At 41.9% G+C, this 14,033-nt stretch overlaps 1 protein-coding gene across 1 annotated transcript in view; it reads left to right on the top strand.

The window, feature by feature from the left end:
- Positions 1 to 6,359: 6,359 nt before the first annotated feature.
- The window catches only part of SUMF1 (sulfatase modifying factor 1), a 116,258-nt gene continuing 108,584 nt past the window's right edge, over positions 6,360 to 14,033 (top strand). Inside the window, exon 1 of the mRNA XM_012647269.1 lies at positions 6,360 to 6,666. Within this exon, the coding sequence (XP_012502723.1) occupies positions 6,397 to 6,666 (270 nt within the window). The 5' untranslated portion in view covers positions 6,360 to 6,396. The remainder of the gene's footprint in view (positions 6,667 to 14,033) is intronic.

Raw genomic sequence — 14,033 nt, 5'->3', positions numbered from 1 at the left:
AAATAAAGACAAGGAGGAGAGGGGTAATGAAGGCAAGCTAACGAGAAAAGAAGAAAGGAAGCATGCAGGGCAAGGCAGACCTTGGAGAGGTTGAGAGTGAACCAGGAGAGCACCAGAGTCAAGTTCAAAAACATCTGCTGCTGAGGTCCCTGGAGCTGCTGCAGCCTCTAAACCAGCTCTTGCCTTCGTTCTCCACAGTGCCAGTACCTTCTGAAATCTAATCATTCCGTTTCCTGCAGCTTCTGTCTTGTGTATCCTTAAAACGTACCTTTTCTTTGCATTTTCTATAAAGAAGGCTTTTTGTGTGTGTGCTTTCAAAAAGCGGGAGAAGCAAGACCAAAACAATTTGAACAAGAGGGAACATTCTCTGTACATAACTTTCTCTCATTGGCTACAGCACAAATTAGCAAAACTAAAAAGTCTAAATTAATAGGCTTTTCAATCAGGTGATTTCACCACACAAGGACTCTGAAGAGAGTGTAATGAAGGAAACACATGGAAAAATTTCTCTCCCTCTTATCTGGACTTCTCTCTTTTGCTTTCTAAATATAGAAGAAAGTGTCCTGTTTTAAAAAAAAACACTTGAATGCCCATTTTAGATATAAAATAGGTTGATAATAGAAATAAGCATAACTAAAAATTCTTGAGCTATTCTTATGTACCAAGCAATGTTCTAAATATTTCACATGTTTTAAGCTATTTCATGTCAGTATCACAAGAGCAATGATTTTTTTTTCTGTTTTGTTCACTGCTGTAATCTCATTGCTTGGAATAGTGCTTGGCTACTAGTCAACACTCCATAAATACTTGTCAAATGAATTAAAAATAATATTCACACAGCCCTTGGATGTTTTAAGTGCTATTATATCCATCTTGTAGTCCCTCCTGGCTGTAAAGATGGAAAGTAACATCCCAAATGTCTAGGTGAGCATAATACTGTCAGGCAGCAAGCTTCTGCTAACACAAAGACCATGATCTCCAAGGTTGGTCTTAATGCTGTTTTGAAGCACTATTATTTGAAGAATATTGGTGTTCAACACGTAATCCTTTCATAGTCTGAAGGTTTTTATTCTGTTGATGATATAGTCATTCATTCAATAAATATTTATTTGTGCTTGTACATATCAAGTGGTGTTCTTGGCATTGAGGATACAGCATTGAATCCTAAAGATGTTGTACTTGTCCCCACGGGGAAAGAGAGGAACAAACAAAATAATTTCAGGTAGTGACAGGTGCTATGAAGACAATAAAAGAGGCGATGTGAAAGAGCACAATGGGGAAGGACTACTTTGTATTTGGAGACCAGGGAAGGCTTCTCTGAGGAAGTAATGTTTGTACCAAGAGCTGAAGGACAAGAAACAGCCAGTCATGAAAAGAGTTGAGCGTTATGGGTGGAAGGAACAGGAAGTGTAAAGACCGTGAGGCAGGACTGTGCTTGGTGTGTTCCAGGAGCAGTAAGGATACTGTGGCTGGAACATGGTGAGCAAAGGACAACTGGAAGGAATGGAAGGCAGGGGCTGGATTGTAGAGGGCTTTCTTGGCCACGTGTGGCAGCCAGGAGATGTGTGCTGAGATCACTCTTCAAGACAGAACCTGCTAAAGGTGTACAGTCAACTGACAGCCTCCAGCAGCAGCCTCTGTGGGACTGGTCAGTGGTCGAACTGAGAACATGTTCTTCCTGGGCAGCTCCAGGCCAATGACCAAACATGGCGGGAAGAGTAGGGCCTGGCCACTCGGCTCAATGCGTCAGTCTTCTAATAAGCTACCTTTGCTCCGGAGCTCCAGTTGGGCCAGCCTGGACTTTCTCATTGCAGCACCAGACTCAGAGTCCTCTCCAACCCTCCTTCCTGCCTCCCTCCACAGGTATCAGATTTGTATTCAGTTTGGAGTCCTTCCCTACCTACTTCTTCCTATTCCCTCGTTCCTTTGGTTTTCAGAGGCGTTACCACCAACAGAATCTCTTGTATTTCTAATTACATCTTGACGTCTCTTTTTGAGAGGAACCACACTGACACAGTTGGTAGTAGAAGAGGTCTGAGAAAGCAAGTGGTAAGATGGAGTTTTGGGACTGGGTCACTCACTACCCTACTGGTGATGAGGACCACATCTTGAGTGTTATGTGGGGTATGGATAGTCTCTGGCACAAGGTGGCAGCCTAAATACTAAAAATGTTACTAGCGGTGACCTGGGAAAATATCCAGGTGAAAAGGAATGCCGTGCCAGCATGCTGACTCAGGAGTTTGAAATGTATAGAGGAAAAATGTATACAAGTATGATGAAATTGGCTGTTTATTACCAACTGGCATTAACCTTCCCTACAGAAAGGTAATGAGAAACTGAGAGCAGTTAACAAACAGCTAAAACCTAAGTGTGAGACCCAGAGGGCCTCATTGGTAGCTTGCAAAGTGGTCTTCCTCTTTTGCTGTGCAAGAGCAGACCTAGCAGAGCAGCAGGCTGACAATCTAATTGTTAGAAGCCAAGGCTCCAGAGTTGTTTGGATGCTCAGGCAAGGTAGGTCTCCTATGCTAAAGTCAGGGATCTGGCTGGAAAAACCTGGGACCTGAAATGTGGGACAGGGACATCTAGGTGGATGCCCTTGAGAAATGCGGTTCTGCAGATTCCCCTGGGCGCCCAAAGGAAGCCTGCAGAGGTGGCCTCCCCATTGAGAACCAGCAATCTCCCCTACGTGGGAAGATACTGCATACTGCAAAGGACTTTTGCTCAAAAGGCAATCCCTCGACCTCCTGCAGCAGCTGCCTCCACATTCCACACTGGTCTTAATGATGTTTTGAAGCACTATTATTTGAAGAATGTTGGTGTTCAACATGTAATCCTTTCATAGTCTGAAGGTTTTTATTCTTTTATTCCCAGGTTATAACCAGGGTTGAATGTCAGCATAACCTGGCTGAGGCTGTGCTGGGCCTCATAAAGGAGAAAGATTTTACTGTAAAGGAGATGCAAGAATTAACTACATCATAGAGAAATTGGACCCCTCATACATGGCTGGTGGGGATGTAAAATGGTGCGGCCACTTTGGAAAACAGTCTGGCAGTTCCTCAAAAGGTTAAACATAGAGTTACCATATGACCTGGCAATCCCACTCCTCTGATAGTATATATCCAAGAGAAATGAAAACATACGTTTAAACAAAAACTTGTACATGAATGTTCATGTCGATATTATTTATAATAGCCAGATTGAGCCAAATGTCCATCAACTGAGGAGGGGATAAAATTTTGACCTGTGCCAAAGCCAAGAGCCCCAGCCAATGTCACTGTCTGAATGGTGCTTGCAGAATGCCTGATCCACAGGCATATATTTCCACACAATATAGCACCTGAACCGAGCACCCACTTCATCACGAAGGCGATGCAAGGGTAGGCCACGGTCACGGGATCCAATAGTTTTATCTCATACAATACCGACCACATGCAGCTAGCTTCATAAAGGGTAAGAATGGCTTACCGAAGGCACAGCAGGAACGCCAGCTTGGAGGTGAGCCTCTGCAAGGATGGGGCCTCCTATAAGGATGTAGTATATGCATTCAATCAGAGACGTCTATATGGCACTGTGTCCCCAAGTAGAAAGAATACATGGGTTTGGGAACCAAGAGGTGGAAATAGAAGTGGCCCTACTTACTATCACTCCTACTAACCCACTGCGGACGTTGTTCTCCCATTCCTGCAACTCTGGGTTCTGGAGAGTTGGAGGTGCTGGTTCTCAAAGAGGTGCTCTCTTTCTATGGACACAGCAAAGGTCCCAGTGAACTACAAGCTATGGCTGCCACCAGGGCGCTTTTGTCTCTCTGTGTTCAGGGACCAGTAGGCAAGAAGAGGAGCTTCTAACCTGGCAGCGAAATTGGTCCTACTCAGCAGGAAGAGTGTCAGGTGTCTAATGGGACCAACCTTCACTTAGAGTAAAAGCTTACCAAATCCTACATTATCTGGCACTGTTATCTGTCAGATCTCCCTTCCTTTTACTCCCCCTGTGTTCACTCCACTGTAGCTGTGCTGGCCTCTTTGCTGTTCAGTGAGCACACAAGTCACTTTTAGGACTAAAGTCTTTCATCCAGCTTCATTAGACAGAGGGGGCAAGGAACACCACAAAATGCAGAAGGGGCTCAATTGGGAGATGTTAGTTTGTACAGAGTTGATCGCTGAGTTGGACTTTTAACTCTAATTTCCAGCACAGGCTTCCTCACCGAGGGATTTCTCATCAATATTTTCTGTGTTTTCATTGATTAGGAACCAAAAGAAATTATTAACATATAATGGGTTTACAGAGAATGATCTTCCTGGAGAACCAACAAAGTTCTGTCTTTGATAATGACTGTTAATAATAGCATACTTTTTTTGAGATATGTTAAATGTCAGACTTCAGGCTAAGCCTTTCACAAACTTTGTCTCATTTAATCCCCATAAAATCTCTAAAAGGAGGCATGATTATTATCCCCATTTCATACATCAAGGAATAGAAGCTCTGAAAGGTGATGTCATTTGCCTAGGTCATACCTCTTGTAAATGGCCAGCTTTAACCACAGCTCTTTCTGAGTCCAAAATCTGTATTATTTTCTCAACAATTTGCTTTCCTTTAAGAGAAAGAGCTAACGATCATTCATTCATTCATTTATCCATTAATTCAATAAATGTTCACATTCAGTGCTTATTATGTGCCAGGTCTTTGTCTGACTTTGCTAATACTGTGGCGAACACATAGGCAAGATCCTTACATTCATGGGGCTTATAGCCTAGTGGTATAGCAGGACCATGAATCAAAGGAGTTCAGGTCTCTGAAGGGCAGCTAAACACAGCATGTGTGGAGACTGACCTTTTGAAAAAGACGAACAAAGGTTGTCTTTGACCTGGATCCTGGAATATGCACAGTTAATATGTAAAACGTTAGTTAAGGCATTGATCTTTTAGCCTCATCAGTTTTGAAATGGATATAGTAATAATAGATTTCTTGCCAACTGGTTGTAATCTCAAGTGAGAAAATGCATGAAAGCTCTTGGCAAACTGTAAAATATTCAACAAGGAGAAAAGGACTTTTCTTTATATCAAAAAATTCAAACATATACTAAAGTAGAGAGAACAGTACAATAAACACTCAGATTACCCATCAAACAGCTACAATAATTTCAACTCACGGCCAATCATGCTTCATCTTTAGCCACCCCCCGTTGCCCATTTTATAAGCAGCAAATCCTTGACAGCATATCTTTTTATTCATATATATTTCAATACATACACCTCAAAGAAAGGGTTTCTTTTAAAAAACATAGCCACAAATACCATTATCACTCCTACAAACCTAAAAACAAAATTTACAGTAATTCTGTAATTTTATCAAATATCATAACTTGGTTCAGTGGTTAAATTTCTCTGATTATCTAAAAAATTTTGAAATCAGCAGGTTCGAATCAGTATTTAGATAAGATTCATATTGCAGCTGGTTATTTGTGTTATCTTTAATCTATAAGTCCCTCTTCATCTTTTTGTTTTTGTTTTGCATTTTGTTTGCTCACAAAACTATAGATAGAATAGTGTGATTCTTAAACTTTAGTGTGCATTGGAATTATCTGGGGAGCTTGTTAAAACACAAGATACTGTGTCCTGTCCCCAGAGAGTTTTGATTCAGTACTGTATTGAATTTCTAACAAGTTCCCAGGTGATGCTGATGGTGCTGGCTTGGGACAACACTTTGAGAAGCACTGTTGTACATGTCCCCACAGTGAGGATTTCCTTACTGTACCCCTTGGTGAAGTGTCCTTCGACACGTTTATCTTCCTGTTTATTTCCTGTTAGAGGAAACTTATTTATTATAGTTGCCTGCAGTGCAGAATGGTTAAAACTCACGGTTTAAAGTTAGATTCTCTGGGTTTAAACCTCGACTTTGACACTTATTTCCTATGTGACTTTGGGCAAGCCGCTTAATTGCTCTGTGAACCCACTATTACAGGGTCCTTGTGAGGATTAAATGAGATTTTTAAAAAATTTTTTAAATTTCAGTATATTACAGGGGGTACAAATGTTTAGGTCACGTATATTGCCTTTGCCCCACCCAAGTCAGAGATTCAAGCGTGTCCATCCCCCAATAAATGAGATTTTTAAAAGTGAAGTACTTAGCATAGTACTCTGGCACTTAGCAAATACCCAGTAAATTTGATTGTCATTTTTCAACCAAGAAATCACAAAGGAGCGCACAGTCTGTGGAAGGCCTTGAGTTTTGCTGCGTTTTGACGCCAGCTGATCCAAGCAGGAGCGCTCCAAAGGGGAAGTACCTGGAGAAAGGTGGAGAGTAATTTTCCTGGCCGTTTTATAAGTCAGCCCAAGATTCGGCCCCTTTAAGGAGGGCGAGACCACGTGACCCATCGGGTCACATGGCCTGCGGGACAACATGGCTGCGCCCGCACTAGGGCCGGCTAGTGGACGCTTTCCTGGCCTCAATCGCGTTCTCTTGCTGCCCCTACTCGTGCTGCTGTGCGGCGCAGCGGGCAGCGAGGAGGCCAGGACCGGTGAAGGCGCGGCGTCCCTCGCGGGCTCTTGCGGCTGCGGCACGCCCCAACGGCCCGGGGCCCCTGGCAATTCGGCGGCCGCGCACCGATACTCACGGGAGGCGAACGCCCCGGGCCCACTTCCCGGAGAGCGGCCGCTCGCACCCACCAAGGTGCTTCTTAGATTCCTCTGAGGCGGATGGGGGCTGCAGGGTTCCTGGACGGGGTTGGAATGGGCAAGGCAAGGGGCTGGCACGAAGGCAAGTAAAGGTTATAACCACACCCAAATCGCGCACCTGCCGATCCCATTTGAGGCGTCCCTCCTCCGTCCACCACTGGAAGGCGGGCTGGATCTTGGGGCTCCGCATAATGGAGGATTGTTGTTCCTTATTTAGTTCTTACTCCTTACTACTTCCTCCCTCTACCCTTTCCTCTTGATGAAGATCTCAGAATTTTTAGTCAGACAGAATGGGGTTAAATTCTCAGTTCCTCAAATATTAACTGAAGAAATCAGGACCCTGGGTCTCAGTGGCTCCAAAATGGTTGTATTCTTACCTGTAGTCTCTTCCAATAGACTCTGCTTCTTGAGGGCAAGGCCTTGTATTACTTATCCTGCTGTTCTTAGCAGTTTAGCACATAGGAAGGAGAAAACCAACTGTAGTTGCTTTATTACTGTTATTTATATATGTTTTGCATAATGCCTGGATGTGTTAGGTGCTAGGATGTATAAGTAATAACAGAAATAACAACTGTTACTTCGTTCCATCTGCCAGGTACTTTGCATATTGGTGTATTTGCGGAAACAACTTTTGGGACTAGAAACCAGGTTTTCTGAGTGCTAAACTAGTGCTCCTTCTTGTATGCCTAGCACACTCTAATCCCTTTTCATCCCACATTTCTTCCCTCTGGGTTAATTCTGACCAAGTTCAGGACTTAGGTGAGAGGTTACATCCAAAGGTCAGGTCTACCTGACGTCCTCCATTTCTCTCCCCTCAGTATTTCCATATGCTGCTATCGTGGTGTGTGTTTACTCTGAAGTAACAGTTATTAAAGATGCTTGTGTGCTGTGAAGATGGTAGGATCAGGACCATGACTTAGTCTCTTAGGATACAGTGTAGGAGCTTGGTAGCTGGGCTTCTAGTTTTTCCATTCTGTGTAATTCTGGCCTTTACATTTTTTCCTGTTACTCCTCAGAGGATGCCCTGAATTATTAGTGTTTACCTTTTATTTGGTGAGGAGTCTTGATTACTGTTTTATATATTGTGCACTGCTTATATATTGTGTATATTGGCCATACTTGATTTTCATTCCTCTCTAACTTGATGATGATTGATAATCAGTCTCTCCCTCTTTCTGAGAAGAAAGCCCTGTTTCTGTATGTCTACTTTGTAACTAATAGGGCAACTGTCTCATGTGCATATACACATTGGTCAGTCTCAAAATTTTGCCTAGAACCTTCTGGCCAGTATTGAACATTCCTCATTCTTCCTTTCCATCTTCCTGTAGGTTCTAGAATGGTATATGGGTGGCAGCATCTTTTGAATTACATTTACAACATATATTTTTCATCCCTATTAAAGTGGTTTTGTGAATGCAGTAGGGATCATCTTTCACCAATTCTTTTTAATTTTTTTTTTTTTTTTTTTTTTTTTTTTTTGAGACAGAGTCTCACTGTGTTGCCCGGGCTAGAGTGCCATGGCGTTAGCCTAGCTCACAGCAACCTCAAACTCCTGGGCTCAAGCAATCCTTCTGCCTCAGCCTCCCGAGTAGCTGGGACTACAGGGATGTGCCACCATGCCTGGCTAATTTTTTCTATATATTTTTAGTTGTCCGATTAATTTCTTTTTCTATTTTTTAGAGACGGGGTTTCGCTCTTGCTCAGGCTGGTTTCGAACTCCTAAGCTCCAACAATCCGCCCACCTCGGCCTCCCAGAGTGCTAGGATTATAGGCGTGGGCCACCGCGCCCGGCCTGGCCAATTCTTATATTCACTTTCTATAATGTTTAGGGGAATCTCAATCTATTAATCAATTAGTCGTTGGTGAGAAGACCTACAAGCCTTCAAGGACTCTTAACCTGATGATTGAACCTGAAGTAACTTTGTTACCAAGACGAATGACTTCGTAGGAAGCAGTTCTTAATCTCTGCTTTCCTTGGTTTCATTTGTTTTTGTTCATGTGCAGATGACTTTGGTCTGACAGCCATTTATTCTAAATTTGGGAAGTCCAATATTGCAAGAGAGGTAAATGGTCATAGGGATAGTTCTGCATCTTTTTTCTTTTTGTTTTCTGTTTATTTGGTTTAAGTCAACAAATGTTTATTTGGCACATATTATATAAGACTCTGTCCCATGTGCTGGATGTACAGAAAAGAAAATGACCTATTCGCTACCCTGGTAGCATTTACACTCTGGTAGGTGTTCTATCTCTTTCTGTCTCTTTCTCACATACACGCTCATATGTAGGTATCATTTTTCTGGAAGGAAAATTCTATAGGAGGAGTATGTACAGAGTACTTGGAGAGGAAGAAAGGATTCATTCTTCCCAGACAAGTCAGGTAGTGCCTTGAAGAAAACGTCACATTTGAACTAGGCCTTGGAGAAGACATTTTTTTTTTTTTTTTTTTTGAGACAGAGTCTCACTGTGTTGCCTGGGCTAGAGTGCTGTGGCGTCAGCCTAGCTCACAGCAACCTCACACTCCTGGGCTCAAGCGATTCTCCTGCCTCAGCCTCTCGAGTAGCTGGGACTACAGGCATGCGCCACCATGCCCGGCTAATTTTTTTTCTATGTATTTTTAATTGTCCAATTAATTTCTTTCTATTTTAGTAGAGACGGGGTCTCGCTCTTGCTCAGGCTGGTTTCGAATTCCTGAGCTCAAACAATCCACCCGCCTCGGCCTCCCAGAGAGCTATGGAGGAGACATTTTTAGGACCTGAGGATGGAAGGTCAAATTGAAGGGCATTCCAAGAAGGGTAGCATGGAAGTGCATGGTGTGTTCTGGGAAGTATAATCTAAGTTTTTCTGGGAGTGACATTTTCACACTTTTTAATGTAACACTTCAGGCGTGAGGGTTTTTTTTTTTTAAATATTTTAATTCATATAATGAGCACTTGGCAAGGTGAGGGACACAAAAAAGTAAGCAGCACTGGGCTTTACCCTTAAGGAATCTACAGTTTCACTGAGAAGTTATGGTAATAAGAATCATCTGAGGGCCAGGCACTAATGGCTCGCACCTGTACTCCCAACACTTTGGGAGAGTGAGGCAGGAGTATCACTTGAGGTCAGGAGTTTGAGACTACCCTGGGCAACATATGAGACCCCATCTCTACAAAAAATAAAAACATTTAGCTGGGCATGGTGGTGTGCTCCTGTAGTCCCAGCTACTCTGGAGGCTGAGGTGGAAGGATCACTTGAGCCTAGGAGTTTGAGGCGATAGCTATGGGAAACAACATAGATATTTTAAAATTTGACTTAAATTCCCTCTGGTTAAAAAATGTAATTGTCATTGAGAAAATTATCCTAACAGTTTTCTACATAGCTTATTATTTTGTAACAAGGAAGCAAAATGTTTTAATCTCCATGTATCTTTTAGAAGATACATGTTTGAAAAAGCATTTAGGATCATGGATGCCAGAATTGGAAGCGGCATGTCTGTAGGCATAGGTAAAGTCAGTTTTGATTTCTGTCTGAGGATGTTTCTGATCAGGTAATCCTTACCTGGGAATTAACACACAGTTGAATGCCATCTCTTTCATGAAACCTGTCTTCCATAAGGAAGTAGTTTTTCTGTCCTCTAAATTGCTATAGAATTTTTTCTGTCTGATGGCAACTTGTTTTCTCTTTCTTGAGACAGGGTCTCATTTTGTTGCCCAGACTGGTCTCGAACTTCTGGATTCAACTGATCTTCCCACCTTAGCCTCCCGAGTAGCTGGGATTATAGGCATGCATCACGGTACTGGGCCCCTATATTCTTCTATATTCTTTTTAACGTAGTGTTATTTATATTTGTGTAGTTGTCTAGTTGTCTATCTTTTTTTTTTGGTTAGAGACAGAGATTTGCTCTGTTGCCCAGGCTGGGCTCCAGTGATCCTCCCACCTCAGCCTCCCGACACCTAAGCCTCCTGAGTTGCTAGAACTATACGTGTGCGCTACTACACCTGGCTAATTTTTAAATTTTTTGTAGAGATGGGGCCTGCTTATGTTACCCAGGCTGGTCTTGAACTCCTGGCCTCAAGCAATCCTTCCCCCCCCCCCCCGACCCCCCGGCCTCTCAGAGTGCAGGGATTACAGGTGTGAGCCACTGTGCCTGGCCAAGTTGTCTGATATCTTATTCTACATTGAAAGCATTTTTAGATCTTTTTAAATCTCTATATCAGATACTTTTAAAAGAAACTTTTGTATAATCTTTTGCTGTATTCTTCCTCTCAAGAATCCTGTGAGAGAGATTATCTCCCACTTTACAGGTGAGGCAGCTGAGGCTTAATGGGATCATAAATCTCAGGGCTGGAGGAAACTCTGAATTCTGTTTCATCTGTGATTAGTGTCTGTAGAGGCAATAGGGTGAGAGAATGATATAAAAGATAAGTATTGATAGATAAGGCAGCAGTTTGTGGACAGATCCAGAGAACATGCTTCTCTTGTTCACCCAGCTTTCTCATGAGCTTTAGCTTTTAATGTTAGGTTTGAGGACAGGAAAGAGGGAAAGAGGAGAAGAGCTATGCAGAAGAGTTGCACATGAGCTTATTTCATTTTTGTGTGTAAGACAAAAATCTTACAGTAGGAAATAAAAAGACAATTAAAACTGGCTTAAGCAGAAAAAAGTGGAGAAGGGGACATTTACAGCTCTCATAGTTGGGAAGTTCAAGAGTAAATATAGCTCCAGACACAGCTGGATCCAGGGCCTCAGCCAGCATATCCGGGTCTATCTCTTTGGCTGTCTCTTGGCTCTTCTTCTATGTTGGCTCCATTCTCAGGTAATGTCTCTTCTCACATTGATAAAATAGCTGCAAGAGAATAAGTTCCCCCTTTTTTGGTAGCTCCAGCAAAAGTTCTAAGATGAACTTTGATCGGCTCATGGACCCATCCCTGATTACATCTCTGTGGTCAAAAGGAAGCCATGATTGGCCAGGCTTGCGTCATAGGAGGTAGAGTCGAGCCATCCAGCTCCACCACTTAGTTTAAGAGGTGGTTTTTGAAAGGAACTGTGCTATTACAAGAAGTAAGGGATTGGGTGCTAGGTGGACCAAAGTAGCAGATGCCCACTGCTCTTGTCCTAAATGTGTGGCCCAAATGTGGTTTTGTTATTCTGATGAATAACAGAGCCATTCTAGACTTATGTTTCTGGCTTGAGTGGCAGTGGCAGAAGCTGTGGTGTGGCATAGTGGGTTTATCTCATCTTTGGATTCCAGGCGGAATAGATTGTTTGAATCTGGACCTTCAATGAAGACTTGATGAAAATGGTCCCTTTTTTTTTTTTGGCTTCGGCTCCTACAGCGTGAGATACTTGATGCTCTGGATTTCACTAGAATGACATATGACATTTGTAGGACAGAAAACTTTACTGCATTAGTGTAAATGAGAAATTATAATCCACTGAGTGCAACACAGGCTATTTTTGTCTGTCGCCTCCAGAATGGAAACTTGGCTTATTCGGTGCTGGCTATCTCTGATGGTTAATGAAAGGAGAAGAAACAAAAAACTAGGCCAAGAGTCCACAGTGGATCCTGTAATTGTATTACCATTGTTGGTACTCACCTTGAGGGAGGGAGGATGAAAAAAATTAGATAATTGTAAAAATTCATTAGGTACGATGGGCACACCTGCCTGTGGGCCTTGTGTTTGAGCTGAGGGCTGAACAGCTGTTCTCATAACAGGACCTACTTGTCTGCTGCAGGGAAAGCTTTTTTTTTTTTTTTTTTTTTTAGTAAGTCTATTGTGAAACCTTTTATTAGATCCTCTTAATCATTTTAAGACTACTCTTGAAACTTTTGTCTAAAGTCTTCAGTTTTTCTACTTCTTTGTAGAACTGCTTAAAATTCTGATTTCTCTTCTTAGACCTGAGGAACCTCATGTCCCAGATACTTAGGGTAGAGTGATAATAATGCATAAACCTAGTTCAGTTTTGAGCTGAGTCTGTTAAATAGGTTCATTATGATGCTGACATGTTAATCTATGTCTGGAACTATGCTATAAATTAAACAGAATTTTTATAATTATAGTTAGGAATAAGTCAAATTATAAATTCCTCATTATAGTCACGATCTCACCCATTCAATCAGTAAAGATTTTATGAGTGTCTGCTGTGGACCACACACCATGCTGAGGTTATAGAAATGAAAAATTTATTTCTGGTTCCCAAGGAGCCCAGGATCTAGGGAAGGTGAAAACTCGGAATTAAGATACTGTGTGTGTGTATATGTATGTGTGTGTCAGTTGTTAGGACAGATAGAGGTGTTCATCACAGGGACCCAAATAAGGGGCCCATGACCCAGCTTGGGAAGGGATGTGCAGGCAGGAAAGGCCTGAAGGAGGTGATCCTTGAACAGTGACATCGTTTGCACAGAGATGAAGTGGCATGATGTGGCTCATGGAAATGTAGGAGAAAGTCCAGGGTTAGAGCATGAGAGATTCGGCTCTGAAGTTTAGGTTAATGTTACTCTGAAAAGTGATGGGAATTCTTGAAGAACTTAAGTAGCAAAGTGGTATGGTCAGATTGACTATTTTTTTTAATAGATGACATGTTTACATGGCTCAAAAACTAAATAACAGAGTATATAGTGAAAATTTTTCCATTTACCTGATAATCTTCCATTCGGACAACTACTGCGTGCATTTCTTACATATTTTCCCAGAGCCGTGTACTGCAAATATACGTAAACACAAAAATATGTGAATCTGTATCCCTCAACCTCCTTTCACACAAATGACAGCACACCGTACTTACTATTGTGCACCTTACTCTTTGTCTGGGTGAGATCTTTCCATATCAGTACATTAAAAGCTTCCTCTTATTTTCCCCTCTTCTTTTGTTTTCTTTTCCTGTTCTTATGGCTGCTTCATTTTCACTCTTACCCATGGCCCACAGATTACTTAATGAGTCTACTATTAGGTTGTTTCTATTAGAAACAGAGCTGTGATGAATTGCATTGGATACAGAAGACTGATTTTTTGCATTGCATACAGAAGACTGATTTTTTTTCAGAAAGATTAGTAGGGGTTTAAATATTTGTTGAATGAATGATTGAATGGAAGGTAGATGGCTGAGAAGCAAGGAGGGATGTGAAAGAATGAAACTGGAGGTCAATTATGAGGGTACTGAAGTTATCTGGGAATAGATAGAAAAGAGGGAGAGATTAAAGAGATATATATTTAGGATATCCGGTAAGACTAGGTGGCCTATGTAGCGTTGGGAGTAGGGGACAGAAGTAATCAAAGATGATTTCTTGGAATAGTAGTAATATATTAGACAAATAAAAATACATTTATTCATCTATCAGAGACGAAAATAGCACCACTTTTATTAGGAAATAACATACACAGAAT

The sequence above is a fragment of the Propithecus coquereli genome, unplaced genomic scaffold (genome assembly GCF_000956105.1).
Source record: "Propithecus coquereli isolate 6110/MARCELLA unplaced genomic scaffold, Pcoq_1.0 Scaffold107, whole genome shotgun sequence".
Lineage (NCBI taxonomy): Eukaryota > Metazoa > Chordata > Mammalia > Primates > Indriidae > Propithecus > Propithecus coquereli.
Note: the sequence above shows the minus strand (reverse complement) of the source record. Positions and strands in the feature narration are given on the sequence as shown.